Genomic DNA, 17,721 nt, shown 5'->3' with positions numbered 1-17,721 from the left:
GACTCTGAACTGTCTCCCTTGAACATCTGAGCCACAGCAGTGCTGGCAAAACAAGATTTGCCTTCAAATGCTTGCTAATATATGACTTTTGGCAGGAGGGCAGGCAAAGGATGGTGAAAATGAGCAATCTTTTGGGCGGGGTGGACAAGTTGTCACAGTGTTTCTTGGTAATGATGGCCTAGGAGGTGTAGGCACAGGTGGCAGTGCTGTTGGAAAGAGCACAGGGTGACCTTGTTCTTGTCTGTGGAACTGTTGAGTAGGAGAATTTAATTTTTCTCACATATAAGGGCTATTGGATCAAGGGAGTACTTTTAGAGATGGTTCTGGGAAAATCCTCCCTTCCTATATATGTCTCCATCTAAACCGAGCGGTAGTCTAGATTCTATACATCTTTCTTTCAAGGGTTGTGAAGGACTTTTGAGAAATTTTGGAAGCAGACCACATGTTGGATCAGTTTAAATAATTATGGAAAGGCAGCTGTGCCATAGGATGGATGGGTGCAGTGACTAGCGTCCACTTCTAACCCATTTTTCCCCAAAGCAGCCTCTTTCTATTTGCTGCCACCTCCCAAGACCAAGGAAACTAATCTGCTGTCCCAGTTAAACCCAGTTGAACAAGAAGGGCTGTAAACGGGTGCTGGTTGCTGGGTGCTGCACTCTGAGTCATCTAAGTACTACAGGTTGCCATGGGTTCTTTCCCTGGCTCAACATTAATGTCTGAGTGCCTTGAGCAATTTCTTGAGTATCTTCTACTACAGTGGTTTTCAACATTTTCTGTGCCACGACCCAAATAAATAAATAAATGAAATATGAGACGGGGGATCCCGCAGTCAATCTCACCCCCCTCCCAGGACCATATCCGCCCACCTCCATTGCCACCCACACTGTAATGCCCTCCCAGAACGGTTCACTGTAACCAAATATTCTTAGAGAGTAAAAGTTACCATGAAGCCTGGCAGTAGTAAAAGCTATTCGAGCACAGTTGCTAAAAACCCAAGCAGGACTGGGACAGCCTCTCCTGGTACCTGAAGGGGTGCATCAGATGCCTCCCCCTTTACCTGGTAGTGCTCTAGTTCAGTGGGCTTCAACTACTTTCATTTCGGTGAGTTGTTGCGACCCCAGAATTGAGGCTTCATGACCCCATTGGGATTCCCATCTCAAGGTTGGAGAACACTGTTCTGTCTGCTGTCTTGCGTTCAACTCTTCATTAGGTTGTAGTCACCCTAATGGACACGAATGACTGTAGCATTTCATTTTCAGTTACTAACCCTTCTGCAAAGGGAGGTACCTAAAGTAGCAAGTAATATGAACACTCGGGCATTAGAAGACAAGGTACTGTGTAGAAAGGATATGTTAGTGGTCTGCTTATTAATTACTCTAGAAGGTGATAAAATATGTAATGTTACAGTCAAGGAGGTGTCCGTCTACTGCCAAGAGAGAAATCTGACGTTCAGAGCCTACTTCCGGAAAATATTTCAGAAGACGACAGAGAGAAAATCTACGGCATTTTGGGGCAGGCAGTTTGCCGACCAGCTGGGATTCAGGTTAGTAGAAATCAGCTTGAATACTTTCAGAAAGGATTTTTTTTTTTTGCAGTTTCCATTGGCTGTACCTTTGTAGCAAGTCAGACCATTGGTCTGTTTAGCTCAGTATTGTCAGCACTGACTGGCAGCAGCTCAGCAGCATTTGACAAGAATCATTCTCTGCCCTACCTGGAGGTACTAGAGAAGCTGGGAGGCAGAACGAGGGAGGGGGGTGCAGTGATATAAAATCACCAATCAAATCTTTGATTGTAGGCCGGTAACATAAAGCACTTTAATAGCTGTCAGTGGTGTTGTGCAATCAAGTCAATGATCTGGTTATGTTTCCTTTTAATATTCCGTGTTTTCTTGATTTGTGTTTTGTGTGCTTATTTCCCTTTTCAGTTTGTAAGTTGTTGTGGGTATACATTATAAGGACAAGTGGAGTGCAACTTACTTTATTTTCATTTAGGATGAAGACATGACCCTTCAGATTGCAGAGAACGAAGATAATGAAGAAGACGACATGGTCGATGTCATCTGGCGTCAGCTGTTGACGAGTTGCCCCTGGCTTTCAGACCTGGATGAAAATTCCACAGAGGGCCTAATCAAAGTGTGGAGAAAAGTCGTAGACAGAATCTTCAGTCTTTATAAACTTTCTTGCAGTGCCTATTTCACTTTCCTTAAACTCAATGCTGGTCAGGTACGCGGTCTGTTTGGACTAGCAGTGTGAGTGAGCTCAATTCTTTGCGAGAGAAGTGGCACAATTGCCGAAACTGTTTCTTTTTAATCCCCAGGTCCCTCTAGATGAAGATGATCCCAGGCTGCATCTCAGAAACATTTCAGAGCAGAGCACAGACGATGTCATTGTGATGGCGACCTTGAGGCTGCTGAGGCTGCTTGTGAAACATGCTGGAGAACTGAGGCAGTATCTGGAACATGGGCTAGAAACTACCCCAACAGCTCCGTGGCGAGGTAAGAAAGTTTTCAGCAGTCTGGAACTGTGGGGTTTAAAAAAAAAAACAAAAACACCTCCCTATACCCCAAATAAAAACAATTATGATTTGTATTTATAATATCTGAACTCTAATTCAGTGCCCCATCCACTTTTATCTTCATACAGGTATAATTCCTCAACTCTTCTCCAGGCTGAATCACCCCGAAGTATATGTCCGGCAGAGTATTTGTAACTTGCTTTGTCGGGTGGCGCAAGATTCTCCTCATCTTATACTGTATCCTGCAATCGTGGGCACCATTTCACTTAGCAGTGAATCTCAAGCGTCAGGTATGCTTTTCAAGAAGCAGCTTGGAAATTTTTTCATTGCTATCGGTTGCATTACAAAACTGGAAGTGGGTTGTGATCGCTGCAAACAGCTGTTTGGAGCAGTGGGGAGGCCTGCAGAGGAGTCGCAGCCCCCCCACCCCCCCCACTCTCTGGATGGCTAGCCCTCCCTCCTGGTATCTTGAAAAACTTTCCCTTTGTCATGGCAGTGGTGTGATTGCTGAGGTGCTGTCACTGCTGTAGCCACTCCCCTTAAGGGGGAATCAGTTGATTCTGGTTTCCCGGGGTTTGCAACCCCTAGGTTGGGAACCACGGTTTTAAACCTTAGGTTAAGGATATGTGGTTTTCTGTGCCTGGCTAATCTTGGAGATGGTTGGATCCAGAGGTGATGCTGGGGCCTGGCTAAGTGGAATCACTGATTTTTCCTTTTGAGCAACAGATCCCCATGAGTTTGGAAAGCAGTTTGTGAAAGGAAGAAGTCAGAGATTTCACCAGTCATGCTTAAGTACATCTTTGAGTCCAGACCAGGACCTGGTGCTCATAGTGGCTAAGAATATGGGCTGTGAATCAGGACTTACCTGGTTTGGATCTTGCCTTTGTCATGAATTCTTAAGGTGACCTTAGGTGACCCACTGCCTCAGCCTCCACCTGCAGTACGGAGATAATATTTGCCTGCAAGGTGTTTTCAGGATTGGATCAAAATGATACACATGAAGCATTTTGCACACTTAGGGAATGTCGCACATTTGTTAAGTACTACAAAACCAGTTTTAGAAAAACAGGGGCTCCCAGAGCTAATTCAGTATTATTTACCTGTGTATCACTAGTGTAGCTTACAGAATTTTGTGTCTTTTGAGTGTGGGACTTTGCATCACAATGTCATTCTTTGAACAAAATAATAAGGTGGTGAGTTGCACAATTTTATAGGTATTGTATTCAAGGGCAAATTGGTTGTAATTCTAGGTTTCAACCTCATAGCATCTGGTGAGCTTTTGGCTTTTGTCCTGGGAAGTAAACACCTCTTTTTCTTTCAAACCTAGGGAGCAAATTCCCCTCTGCAATACCTACCTTTTTGGGTAATATTCAAGGGGAAGAATTGTTGGGTAGCGAGTGTGATGGGGGAAGCCCCCCAGCTTCTCAGGAGAGCATAAAGGATGAGCCAAAGATGGGCTTAAACGAAGACCAGGCGATGATGCAAGACTGCTACAGCAAAATTGTGGAAAAGTTATCTGCTGCAAATCCAACAATGGTCTTGCAGGTACGAATGGATCTGTAGTTCAGTCTGTTTTCACTCTCGGGTTTGTGGACGAATACAGTCCTGTGCTTTGTGTGTCATGAAGCGGCATGGGAGGGAATCTCTCTGCCCTTATTCTGAGCGTTGGACCCTGAGAGACCCAGAGCTGCTACTGTGCAATGAAACTGGGCAACAAGGAATATGTCTTGTTGTCTGTCTAGGTTCAGATGCTTGTAGCAGAGCTACGTAGAGTCACTGTTCTTTGGGATGAGCTTTGGCTGGGAGTCCTTTTGCAACAGCACATGTATGTTCTGAGAAGGATTCAGCAGCTGGAAGATGAAGTGAAGAGAGTCCAGAACAACAACACTCTACGCAAGTAAGTTTTCATGAAAACTACGTAAAGAGAACTGCATTTCAGAATTGTTGTCTCTGAGAAATTGTTTGCTTTTTTTAAAGTGTCCCCAGTGTGTACCTGGAAGTGCAAAGGCCATATTAAAATAATCAGGTCACACTGTGTGAGTGAGATCTCTAGATGTATAGTCAGTTGCCCCACAGTAAAGCCTCCATTGAAATAAGTGGTACATTGTGCTGTTATAAGACTTGCGATAATGTGATTGTGGTCAGGAACACAACTTGGCAATCAGGTCTTCAGAATTATTTTGATCTTTTTGATCTAGCTTCATGTTGTTTAGAAATCTTCAAAATTTACTGTATTTAACATTAAAAGCCATTTTGGGGTTCCTTGTAAGGACTTAATAGAATTCTGTACCTGACAAGAATACTTTGTTTTCCTTCTTTACCCAAGTATCTCGGTGGGAAGTGGTTTTAGCTTGTTGCATCTGCTTGGGGTTTTAAGTACTTAAAGAGTTTGGGGTTTTAAGTATAGAAAGGGTACAGTGGTACCTTGCACTTTTGTCTGGTTAGGGACTAGAGCAGGGGTGTCAAACCTGTTTCATACCGAGGGCTGAATAGTATTCATGAAACCTGCTGAGGGCCGAAAATGATGTCATTAGGCAGGAAGTGATGTCATTAAACAGGTCATAACCTTTTTCGTCGCTTTGGAACTCATTAGCTGCAAATAAGACAAGAGGAAATATGCAAACCTTGACCATATTTCAAGATGTGGGAGAGCCAATTTTTATGTGGGCTGCCCTTTCAGAAGTAACACCTTAGCACTGCTCAGCAGATGAGAGCCTGGGGGCCGGATAAAAAGCCTCCATGGGCCTCATCCGGCCCCTGGGCCTTGTGTTTGACACCCCTGGACTAGAGCATGGGCGAAAGTAAAAAATTGATGAATGTCAAAAGTAGAGCTTTATTAGCTTGCAAATTTATTTTGGCCAGCAAAAAACATAAACATATTTAGGTGTGAAACCTAAATAAACAGATATAATAATAATAATATTGGCATTCCTGAAATGTGAGTGGTGGCCTTTCCTTTTCTTTTTAAGAGAGGAAAAAATAGCCATCATGCGTGAAAAGCACACGGCCCTAATGAAGCCCATTGTGTTTGCTTTGGAACACGTGCGGAGCATCACTGCTGCCCCCGCAGAAACACCCCACGAGAAGTGGTTTCAGGACAACTACGGGGATGCCATTGAAAATGCCTTGGAGAAGCTGAAGAACCCGTCGAATCCTGCAAAGCCTGGAAGCAGCTGGATCCCTTTTAAAGAGGTATCTGTTTCTCACTTGTTCAGAGCAGGTGAATATGAAGGGGTGTGGAGTGCCTCCCTTCCACATAGGGATAGAGAGTTAATGGCGACTATTGTAAATTGGAATATTGGAGAATTCACTGCTGTCATCTTCACCTCCTCTTGTCTTCAGAGTTCATTCTGATCAGGCCATCTAGGGTTAAGCTGATATGGTGCCATAGATAAGGGTGTCTGTAGCATTCTTCCCCTTAGCAAAGTTCTGCTGAAGTCAGGGTTGTTGCCTCTTGGCAGAAAGCTCTTTTGTTGCTTCTTTCCCTTTCACTTCCTTATTCTCTCAAAACCAGGAAGAAATCAGAATTTTGACTGTTCCAGATTCTTAACAGCCAGAGTCAGCACAATCTATTCTCATAACCAAGTAGGAGGTGACAGTGTTGGCCTGATCTAGCATTGATTAAACTTCAGTCAGTGAAACTCCAGCAGTGCAAGTGGTTTTTGAGATAAGGTGTTAACATATTGCCAGAAGAGAGAAGCATTTTTTGATTCATGGATATCGGGAAAGGTTGTTGCTTTCTTGCTATGACTTTTTTTGTGGATATCTCAGAATCTAGTACCTTGGCAGACCAGGAACCAGGCTAGGCGATTGGACCTCCAGTTTCTTTAAACCTTCTGTTTTTTTTTAATGTTTTTTTTTTTAAATAGGTAATGCTCAATCTCCAGCAGAGGGCTCAGAAGCGTGCCAGTTACATTCTGCGCCTGGAGGAAATAAGCCCTTGGCTGGCTGCCATGACCAACACTGAAATAGCTCTCCCAGGAGAAATTTCTGCCAGAGACACCATCACCATTCATAGTGTAGGGAGCACTATTACAATTCTGCCTACAAAAACCAAGCCCAAGAAGCTCCTTTTCCTAGGCTCTGATGGGAAGAACTACCCATACCTTTTCAAAGGTAAGACCTCTGTGGCTAGAAAGCAATATTCTCAGTGGAGGACATCCTTGTCTAGGGTTTCCTTACTGCATCTGCCCCTGGAGACAGAGCTTTGCGAAATGCCACGTTCTCTCAAATAGTAAGAGCCCCATTGGGAGCAGTTTCATTGGGCATTATCACTTATGACACTTATGGGGTAGCAGCCCCAGTCAAGTTTCACAGAAGACAAGTTTGTCAGTGGCTGCTGGTCATCCTGGAGATATGCTTCCTCCAAGTTCAGAGGAATACCTCTGAATACTTTATATAAGCAGCCCTATCCATGGTTGCAGATATTACAGATGTTGTCCAATATTGTCCTCCTGCTGTGACCATCCTTAGTTCTGTGCAAAATGTTCGTCTCCCTTGTATCATTGACCCACTCCAGCCTCCACCGTAAGAGCAAGACTGAGTGGTGTGGCCCTGGCACTGAAAGTTCGGGGCCCTGGGCTGGATGGAGCTGCCTGCATTTGAAATAGAAGGCGGTTGTATTAAGTCAGATGCAACACTCCGTGTATCCTTTTCCCATATAGGACTGGAAGACCTACACCTTGATGAACGAATCATGCAGTTCCTATCAATCGTGAATACCATGTTTGCCACAATCAATCGTCAAGAGACGCCCCATTTCCACGCCAGACACTACTCTGTTACGCCACTGGGAACAAGGTCGGGCTTGATTCAGTGGGTGGATGGAGCCACTCCTCTGTTCGGCCTTTACAAAAGGTGGCAGCAGCGAGAAGCCGCTTTGCAAGCACAGAAGGTAATGACGATTACACTTTCCTCGGGGTAAACTCCGTGGAACGCAGTAGAGCTTGCTAAGAGACCTTAGGCAGGCTGCTCACTCTTGGTCAGAATGTGTTTTTACTAACCTTACTGGGGTGTCTTAAGGATTGCAGAATAATTCACACACAGTGCTTTGCCTACTCTCAAAAGGGTAAAGTGCTGAATTCATCCAGGGTTTTTCCTGTTTGAAGACTTCCAGCTGGAACTTGAAGCCATCCAGTGAAACTGGTGTTAGATTCAGGACAGGCAAAGTGCAGTACTCCTTCATACAGAGCATAACTAATATATGGAATTCACTGGCTTTAATGGCTTTAAAAGACATTAGACAAATTTGTGGGGTTCCAGTCTATTGATGGCTAATGCTGTAACCATATGGAACCTTCAGATTTGTTGGCGTTTGCTGGGGAGCAACACCAGCTATGGGTTTTTTGTTCAAGCCTTGCTTTTGGGCTTCCAAGAGACCCATACTGGCCACAGTGTGTAATAAGGTGCTGGATAATGACTCTAGGTGTGAACTGAGTCAGAATTGGTGCCTGCCTTTAACTGGACTATGCACATGACAGTCATATTACTGTATTTGTAGGCCCAGGATTCCTATCAGACTCCTCAGAATCCTGGGGTAGTACCTAGACCAAGTGAGTTATACTACAGTAAGATTGGACCAGCTTTGAAAGCGGTTGGGCTTAGCCTGGATGTATCCCGCCGGGACTGGCCTCTAAACGTGATGAAGTCTGTTTTGGAAGAGTTGATGGAAGCAACACCACCCAACCTTCTTGCTAAAGAACTGTGGTCATCATGTACTACACCTGATGAATGGTGGAGAGTTACACAGGTGAGTGCAGACCTCCCGTAATTTATACAGCGGAATTACTGGGGCGGGGGGGGGAGAGGTTATAGTAGAGCGCAGTGGTTCTCAAAACTTTTAGACCCACTTTTTTAGAATGATAGTCTGTTGGGACCTCAACCATCTGCTGAGGTTATGTCATTAACCTGGAAGTGATGTCATGGCCAGAAGTGACACCATCAGTTTAGACTTCAAACCTAAGCTGCAGTCAGCCAAAAGTCCCATTACACAGCGCACTTGTGCTGTTATTTTGCATAGCCTTGAATTCAAACCATCCAGCTTGGAAGTCAAAGCAGAATGCAGACTTGTATCCTTCTCCAACCACACAAGCTTCCCCCATCCTTTCCAGCGACCCATCTTCCCACCTGTTTAGGACAAAGCGCCATACTTCTCTCCCACCGGGAGCCCACCCTGTTTAGCAGCACTGTATTTTCTGCGGCACCTACCACCAAGGCGGTACTGAAAGTAGCTTATTCACATCTGCTTTCTGCACAATCTACTGGTCAAATGACCATAGCCACTGGAAGGCCTGCACGCTCCATTCTTGTCCTCTGCTGCAGTTTCCATTATTGAGGATGGGGATGTAGTTACTCAGTGCATGTGCTGATGAAGTATCTTCAGAGAGATTTTATACTTGGAATGCATTACTGAGGGGAAACAGATTCCTAACAAACTTCTTTTCTGCCCCTCCAAAGTCTTACGCAAGATCTACTGCAGTGATGTCCATGGTTGGCTACATAATTGGTCTCGGAGACAGGCATCTGGATAACGTTCTTATAGATATGACTACTGGAGAAGTTGTTCACATAGATTATAATGTTTGCTTTGAAAAAGGTAAATGTGTATTGCGGATGTACAATATATATATATTATGCATTCACTTTCTTAAAAATTAATGAGGTTGGATACCGTCTTGAACCCAAATCATTCCTCTTGCAGGGAAAAGTCTTCGGGTACCAGAGAAAGTTCCCTTCCGGATGACACAAAACATTGAAACTGCATTTGGAGTAACGGGAGTGGAAGGGGTTTTCAGGCTTTCTTGTGAGCAGGTAGGCCATAGGATAGTGGGTTGGAATGAAGACTTTGATCCCTTCGAATGTGGTTTTTCCCTGTTTGCCATCATCTGCAGTCCAGGCACTGGGCATCTCCATCCTGTAGGAGGCTAAGAAGAGAACCATGACTGAGGGTTGAAGTAGGAGGCGTTTTCCTTTTCAAGAGTCTTCCCCTGCAGTGAGCCAGCATAAACTGAGAAAAAAACATGATTAGTATTGTTTGTACAAGCAAAAATGTATTGTACGAATCAGGCCTTGTGTCTGCACGCACACATTCTCCATCTCACACTGTCTGGAAAAAGGAAACCAGGGAGTTGTAGTGTTTTTGCACTGTCCATGTTAAACAGGCTTGTTTTGTACGTTCTTGTTAATATCACACACTTAGTCTGCAATCTAAAACGCACACTTTCTTGGGAGTAAACCTCCCTGAGTAAGCGGGCATGGGATGGTGTTAATGGTTTCCGGATACTATAACTGTTTTAAAAATAAACAATAATGGATATGCAGGGGAGGAAAAGGAAATAAACCATATGATAAGCATTAAGCCAAAAAAGCCATCCATTATCTGAAAACCAGAACAAAAAGAGAACACAGCTGATCAATAATATCGAAGGCAGGGGATTAATGTGGAAGAAAATAAAGAATGACCTTGCAGTTTAAAAGGGAGAAAAAAAAAGATAAGAACTGGATCAGGCTAGCAGCCCATCTAGTCCCTCACAGTGGTCCACTAGGTGCCTCATGCAGGATGACAAAGATCTGTATCCTGTAACCACTCCCCTTGATTTGATCATAAGAATTAAGGAAGAAAGGAAAGAAACAGTAGCACTGTACCTACTGTACAGCTAGTAGGTTTAGATAACGGAAGTTGTTGGACACCTGTGTCAAAGAGAGCTTGAAAAACAGTGCAGGAGTGAAAGAAGAGCTGGCAGTAAGAAGGGAGAAACTGAGCAGAGATCAGAATAGCAAGCATTGAGTATATTTTTGTTTATGAGTATAGGGCAAAAACTCTGTAAGGTAAGGGCACAGTTGAAAAGATAAGTTATATTGAAGTTATATTCCTTTGTAGTCACTTTATAAAATTTGTCAGTTTTTCCATGTTGATTTTATTTACTGGCAATGTTTGTAGACCACATTTCAATGCTTAAAAATTCAATTTAAAGCCATCCATGTGAAATAAAATAAACTGAAAAATACAAACAAAAATATACATAAACACTCATGGGAAATGTCCTAGTCTGACATGTCCTTTTTTCTCAGAATAGGGTCCAAAGATGGGTACAGACCTGACTGATGAGAAATAAGATTGGTGCAGTTATTTCAGTGTTTGTCCAACCTTTAAACAATGCATGGTCCCTCCTGCAGATTTTTTGGGGAGTGAGGGAGAAACTTAATAAAGTAGCTGGAGTAATGAGCATGAATGTAAAAAGTCTGAATTTTAAATCTCTGATCTCCCTATGGAGATCCCTGAATGGTCTGGAGCTGGTGATCCTTGTCTCAGCTACTTCACAAGCTGATAGGCTAAAAGGCCACCCTGAGCACCTTGGAAGAAGGTCAGGATATAAAAGTTCAAAGCAGCCATAGCTTGTGCAAGATAGTCTTGGGAAAACTCTGGAAATATTTGAGCTTCTTATTGCAACTGCATACATTAAATGATGCCGTTATATTAAAAATAGGTCCTGCACATTATGCGACGTGGACGAGAGACCCTGTTGACACTGCTTGAAGCTTTTGTGTATGACCCACTTGTGGACTGGACTGCAGGGGGGGAAGCGGGGTTTGCCGGAGCAGTGTATGGTGGAGGTGGGCAACAAGCAGAAAACAAGCAAAGCAAGAGAGAGATGGAGAGAGACATCACACGTAGCCTCTTCTCTTCTAGAGTAGCTGAAATAAAGGTATGTTCAATCACCTCAAAATTCCTCTTTCATTCTGCAAGCTAAAAACACATTCTAGCAATAAAATGTTGTCGCTGGTCAACTTAAGGTGTTAAATTCTAGTGATTAGTAGAGGAATCATAGCCTAAATGTGCAGGACCTTCTTTGCTTGCATTTGCTCCCAGATTCACTCCTTGGCATCTCCAGGTAAGCCTAGGAAAGACCATCTCGGCCGTGGAGAGCTGCTTCCGGTCAGTGTTGGCAATACTGAGCTATGTTTCAATGGTCTAGTATTTGTATTGGCAACCTTCAGTCTCGAAAGACTATGGTATCGCGCTCTGAAAGGTGGTTCTGGCACAGCGTCTAGTGTGGCTGAAAAGGCCAATCCGGGAATGACAATCCCTTCCACACCAGGAGCAAGTGCAGTCTGTCCCTGGTCTGTCTCCCTGGCTATGGGCCTTCCTTCTTTGGCTCTTTGCCTCAGACTGTTGGCAAAGTGTTTCTTCAGACTGAGAAAGGCCATGCTGCACAGCCTGCCTCCAAGCAGGCCGCTCAGAGGCCAGGGTTTCCCACTTGTTGAGGTCCATTCCTAAGGCTTTCAGATCCCTCTTGCAGATGTCCTTGTATCGCAGCTGTGGTCTACCTGTAGGGCACTTTCCTTGCACGAGTTCACCATAGGGGAGATCCTTTGGGATCCGCCCATCATCCATTCTCACGACATGACTGAGCCAACGTAGGCGTCTCTGTTTCAGCAGTGCATACATGCTAGGGATTCCAGCACGTTCCAGGACTGTGTTGTTAGGAACTTTGTCCTGCCAGGTGATGCCGAGAATGTGATGCAGCGCATGTGGAAAGCGTTCAGTTTCCTCTCCTGTTGTGAGCGGAGAGTCCATGACTCGCTGCAGTGCAGAAGTGTACTCAGGACACAAGCTCTGTAGACCTGGATCTTGGTATGTTCCGTCAGCTTCTTGTTGGACCAGACTCTCTTTGTGAGTCTGGAAAACGTGGTAGCTGCTTTACCGATGCGTTTGTTTAGCTCGGTATCGAGAGAAAGAGCGTCAGAGATTGTTGAGCCAAGGTACACAAAGTCATGGACAACCTCCAGTTCATGCGCAGAGATTGTAATGCAGGGAGGTGAGTCCGCATCCTGAACCATGACCTGTGTTTTCTTCAGGCTGATCCTTGAGTAGTACCTTGGTGGAGCAGTATCTCCAGTCGCATGGAGGTTGTGTTTCTCAAACGTTGAGTGCTGTGTGGAACATGGGAGACTTTGTCAGCAACGAGGCAGAAAGCTGATGCTAGTTGCCTCCCTCCAAGAATTTGTTGCTCTTGTTGGCTGCAATAGCTATCCATAACAATCAGAACAAAGAGCACTGCAGCAGAATGTTGCTAAAGGAAGGGGTTTTGTGGAGGGTGTTACTATAGTTGGTATTTTGAGATGTTCTTCTCTTTTAGCAAATCAGTTTGTACTCCTATTTTAAAATTTGTCCCCTAATTGCAGTTGCTGGAAAGTGCTTTCCTCAGCGACTTCCTTTTTGAAATTGGCTTGCAGCACCATTTGTTAGCCAAAATATGAACCGAAGTCTTAAAGACTTGTGTGCTCTTTAAACTGTAGGTAACACATGCTCTCTTATTCCTTCAGTACTCTGCCTGACTTGCTTTTTCATCATCATAACGTATGTCCGCAGGTGAACTGGTTCAAGAACAGAGATGAAATGTTGGCTGTGCTTCCTAAGCTGGACAGCAGTTTGGGAGAGTATTTAAGTTTGCAAGAGCAGTTGACCGAGGTGGAAAAATTGCAAGGCAAATTGTTAGAAGAGATTGACTATCTGGAAGGAGCAGAAGGAGCAGACCACCCATCTCACACACTGCAGCACAGGTATAGGAACTCTCATTGCGTAATCGGTGGGTTTTGGAGGGTATCAAAATATGCTCTACAGAAGTTAAAAACGGAATTTGGGAGCCCCGGGTTTGTGCCTCTGCAAACTAGAGTGTTGTTTTTTTTAGTCTTTCACTACAAATGGGCTCTGATTTGTAGTGACTACATTTATAGTCACTACAAATGTAGTCTTTCACTACAAATGGGCTCTGATTGGAAGCTCTGGGCTGCACATGGTTGTCCCATGACGTGAAGAGAAGAAAGCAACCTGGAACTCAGTTTGTATGATAGGGTGTTGGAAATACAGTATAGTCTTGTCTGGTTACATCTTTGTGTTTCTTCCAGGAAGCTGTTGTTGCTTGAGTCCTAATGGCCCTATGTGCCCTGTATGTTATTTTAAAGCATCATGCAGCATATTTTGTACAGCAAACTGTTAGGCCATTATTACTCTAGGCGTTGGAGGCCAATATAATTTTTGTTATAAGTTGGTTAAAAACTGTCACTTCATCTTTAACTCAGGTATTCAGAGCACACTCAGTTGCAGTCTCAGCAAAGAGCTGTGCAAGAAGCAATCCAGGTGAAGCTGAATGAGTTTGAGCAGTGGATCTCTCATTACCAAGCCGCCTTCAACAATTTGGAAGCCACTCAGCTTGCCAGTCTGCTCCAGGAAATTAGCACCCAAATGGATCTCGGTAGGAAACAAATTGTGTCTGTCTTGTGTTCATGGCCTGGGCTTTCTGTGATGTAGTAGTAGTTTATTTAACCATCTCAGACTAGCGTTAAAGTAATAATACTTGCTGTAATGAAAGGGTGAGATGGTAGATGAAAAACTAGCCGCAAATTCTCTATCTGTTAGATGGTTTGGTGCCTGTTTGCCACCATGGGAGTAGCATCATATGAATTTCCAACCTGGGGTGCCAACATGCCTTGGGCCACTAAGATGTATCATATAGAAATCTGTCTGGGAGACTTCAGGATTGTCATATTAAACAGCCACTTGCAGAAGTCTTTCTGCCACAAAGGTCTTGAGCGTACCTTAGTGACTGGTACTTTTCCAGCATGAGTGGGGTGTTGTGGATGTTAGTTTATTCTGTTCAGCAGCAAAGCAACAACCAGGCTGTGTGTAGAATCTTTACTGGTTACAGGAAGACTTTCTGAGAGACTTGATTTATGTAACATGGATTTTGAATGTGTTTTTTCTTTCAATGGCTTGTTTTTGAAGGTCCTCCAAGCTATGTACCTGCAACAGCCTTCCTGCAGAATGCTGGCCAAGCACACCTGATCAGTCAGTGTGAGCAGCTCGAGGGAGAGGTTGGTGCTTTCCTTCAGCAGAGGCGCTCCGTTCTTCGCGGATGCCTCGAGCAGCTACACAATTATGCAACTGTGGCTCTTCAGTACCCAAAAACAGTGTTTCAGAAGCACCGCGTCGAGCAGTGGAAAGCCTGGATGGAGGAACTCATTGTGAACATGACGATAGAACATTGTCAGGACATCTGTCGGAAGTAAGTTGATGGTTGAGCCATGGAAAGCGGGAGGAGTGCACCCTTTGAAATACCCTCTGGGTCCCCTGTTCTGCATTAACACTCCAGTCTTATAATAAACATAAACACCTGGAAACTTGGATCAGTGGTGGTGGTGCAAGTAACTTTGTACATATCTTTGTACATATCTGTTGCTTAAATTATGTTTTAAATCTGTTTTTAACATGTTGTAAGCCGCCCAGGTCCCTGTTATTATTATTATTACTGCTACTGCTACTGCTACTACATATCATATGAATGCAAACGGGGGGTGGATGGAGAGAAGTCTGAAGTAGAACTATCAAACAAAGAAAAGACCCCTAAAAGATACTGTTTCAACAGTATGCTGTTATACTATTTCCAGTATACAGTATGTAGGTAGAGCATTTGTACCTTTCCAGATGTTATCCTTTCTAACAAAATGCACAAGTGTTTGGTCTTAAATGACAGTTTGAGTCCCTCTGACTTTCAGTAGAAGTACTTAACACACTCCTGAATTTACTGTTTCATTCCTGAATGCAGCTTATTCCTTAATTATGACATTTCATTTTACTTGTTCTTGTTAGGTGTCCCAACAGAGACTTTAGGGCAGCGATTTTCAACCACTGTGCCGTGTACAAATTGGTGTGCTGTGAATAACCTGCAGGTGTGCCTCTGGCTTTTGAAGGAGGTCATTTATGAGTAGGGCCATGGGGGGGGGTGAGCCCCCTGCCCCAGCAGTGCATTGCACTTTGTCAGTTGTCAAAAAACTGATGGTGCGCTTTGACAATTTTAGCACCTTGTCAGTGCCATTAGATGGAAAAAGGTTGAAAACCGCTGCTCTATGGTTTAAGGATAGGGCATGCACACGTAAGGCAACTCTCTGTCTAGGTGTTCCTCTGTTACCTTCTCCCTGCCACCCCAGTAACATCTAGTGAAATGCACCTTGTGGGGAGGAGGAAGGGATGAGCTTGGTTTGGGAGATTGTTGTGAAGGGAAGCATGAATATGGAGGCATGAAGGGCTACTTACAGGAGTCACCTATTCCTTTGAGCAGGCGAGAGGGGAAGGAAGAAAGCCTCATATTTTGTTTCACTGTTTAAAAAAAAAAATCACCTGTAATGAAAAGTGTGGATTTTAGGGATGGTTGGAAGGGTCAGGGATGCAAAATTTTAAAATACGGTCAGCTGCACCAAATCTATGGATTAGGATTGGATGTGAAACTTAAATGGATGTTTAATTTTCCTGCATTATAGGTATGAAATCCAGTATGCTCCTCAGCCTCCTCCAGCTGTATGCCAGTTCATAACGACAACAGAAATGACTTTGCAGCGCTATGCAGCAGACATCAACAGCAGGCTCATCCGGCAAGTGGAGCGCTTGAAGCAAGAAGCTGTCACTGTTCCAGTGTGTGAGGAGCAGCTGAAAGAGATTGAGCGTTGCATTAAGGTCTTCCTCCATGAGAACGGAGAGGAGGGGTCCCTGAGCCTGGCAAGCGTTATCATCTCTGCTCTCTGCACCCTCACCAGGTGAGATGTTTGAATGTCTGCTCTGGGAGGATTTCCCACTATCGGCGGAGGGTTGGACTAGATGACCATGCAGGTCCCTTTAGGATTCTGTGATTCTAAAATTAACACAGGTGGCAGATTTTTTATTTGGCCCCTCCTTCCAAAGGTTTTTATATATAAGTTGAATCTCGGCATCATCTGTGAAAACAATGTCCCTTTCCTCCATGGTTTAAAAAATAGCCTTTACCGCTGTAATGTGGGAGAGCAGCAGCAGGCAAACAGTAAATCTTTCTCCAGGCACTTAGAAAGGCTTCACACCAAGGCAGTGATCCCTCTCTTCACTCAGAGGGGAGAGGTAAGAATGCAAAGTGGAGGTGATAATCACTTCCCTTTGCTTTCATTCATGTGCTCCAAGGGGAAGCGAGGGGCCACTTGTCTCAGAGTGAAGCCTCTCTAAACACCTGGAGAGAGATTGATTGATGATGGGGCTATTATTGAAGGACATTTTTTTTCCTTTAATTGAAAGGGCTCTTCTCATCCCGTTATAATAAAAACTCTGGGGAAAAATCCACAGATAATTAGGTTATACTTGTATGTGTTTTTTTTCTTAGTTTGTAGAATTGCTGGATGTAGGAATTCCACTTCAGTTTTTAAACATGTGAACCTTAAGGTTAGAGATGCAAGATTATGAATTGGAACATAAACCCCCTTCATTTCTTCTTCATTTAGGCGTAACCTGATGATGGAAGGTGCTGCATCCAGCGCTGGAGAGCAGCTAGTAGACCTGACCTCAAGAGATGGAGCCTGGTTCTTGGAGGAGCTGTGTAGCATGAGTGGCAACGTCACCTGCCTTGTGCAATTGCTGAAACAGTGCCATCTGGTTCCACAGGATTTAGATATTCCTAACCCAGTCGAAGCATCGGAAGCGATTCACCTAGCTAATGGTGTTTACATCTCTCTTCAGGTGAAGCAAGTCTACAGTGTGTGGTCTGTTTGTTAGCTTGAAAGATTACTTTCCCACCTCTCCCCTTGTAGACAAGGCATCTGATTTGATGGTGGTTTGAAAAGCAGATTTTGACATACTCACCCAGAATAAGTGATTCACCAGTACCAAGAGTGTTAGACCTCTCTTCTCAAGGCTGTCGAGCTTGGTGGGACCACCTCAGCTCTTGTGGTGCACTGCCTCTTATGGGAAAGGATTGGAAGCTCTGCAACTGGCTTAGGGCCCAATCCTATCCAACTTTCCAGCACCGGTGCAGCCCCAATTTTACCTTAGGTAAGGGAACAAGTGTTTCCATACCTTGAGGAGGCCTCTGACTGCCCCACCAACACAGGATGCAGTGCACGCCCCATTGGCACGGCTGCGCCAGTACTGGAAAATTGGATAGGATTGGGCCCTCATTCAGTACTCTGGTTATAAATAGTTGTGACTCTATGACTTTTACTTAGGAACCATCTTAAATAATACATGAATTCATAAAGATCTAAATCAAGAGCTCTTTTTTCCTGGTGATTTAAATGGCCTTGATGATAAATCGATTCACTCCCGCATGCAACCATAAAGGCAGGTTAGCTGACAATGTATCTGCCTCGAAATGACTGAGGAAGCAACCTTTTAAAAATAGCCCTTGTCAGTTT

The 17,721-nt window shown here is 44.2% G+C and overlaps 2 protein-coding genes across 2 annotated transcripts in view; both read left to right on the top strand.

The window, feature by feature from the left end:
* The window catches only part of RPS15A (ribosomal protein S15a), a 61,040-nt gene that overhangs the window by 4,668 nt on the left and 38,651 nt on the right, over window positions 1–17,721 (top strand). The gene's annotated exons all lie outside the window — the stretch shown is intronic.
* SMG1 (SMG1 nonsense mediated mRNA decay associated PI3K related kinase) overlaps window positions 1–17,721 on the top strand; it is a 68,212-nt gene that overhangs the window by 36,008 nt on the left and 14,483 nt on the right. Inside the window, exons 33-50 of the mRNA XM_066609464.1 lie at window positions 1,408–1,543; window positions 1,992–2,222; window positions 2,317–2,494; window positions 2,643–2,804; window positions 3,842–4,059; window positions 4,257–4,411; window positions 5,484–5,706; window positions 6,384–6,630; window positions 7,179–7,408; window positions 8,015–8,263; window positions 8,971–9,109; window positions 9,215–9,324; window positions 11,001–11,219; window positions 12,887–13,077; window positions 13,597–13,769; window positions 14,300–14,579; window positions 15,832–16,104; window positions 16,813–17,047. Of these exons, the coding sequence (XP_066465561.1) occupies window positions 1,408–1,543; window positions 1,992–2,222; window positions 2,317–2,494; window positions 2,643–2,804; window positions 3,842–4,059; window positions 4,257–4,411; window positions 5,484–5,706; window positions 6,384–6,630; window positions 7,179–7,408; window positions 8,015–8,263; window positions 8,971–9,109; window positions 9,215–9,324; window positions 11,001–11,219; window positions 12,887–13,077; window positions 13,597–13,769; window positions 14,300–14,579; window positions 15,832–16,104; window positions 16,813–17,047 (3,649 nt within the window). The remainder of the gene's footprint in view (window positions 1–1,407; window positions 1,544–1,991; window positions 2,223–2,316; window positions 2,495–2,642; window positions 2,805–3,841; window positions 4,060–4,256; window positions 4,412–5,483; window positions 5,707–6,383; window positions 6,631–7,178; window positions 7,409–8,014; window positions 8,264–8,970; window positions 9,110–9,214; window positions 9,325–11,000; window positions 11,220–12,886; window positions 13,078–13,596; window positions 13,770–14,299; window positions 14,580–15,831; window positions 16,105–16,812; window positions 17,048–17,721) is intronic.

This window comes from Tiliqua scincoides, chromosome 13 (assembly GCF_035046505.1).
Source record: "Tiliqua scincoides isolate rTilSci1 chromosome 13, rTilSci1.hap2, whole genome shotgun sequence".
In the NCBI taxonomy this organism is placed as follows: Eukaryota; Metazoa; Chordata; class Lepidosauria; order Squamata; family Scincidae; genus Tiliqua; species Tiliqua scincoides.
Note: the sequence above shows the minus strand (reverse complement) of the source record. Positions and strands in the feature narration are given on the sequence as shown.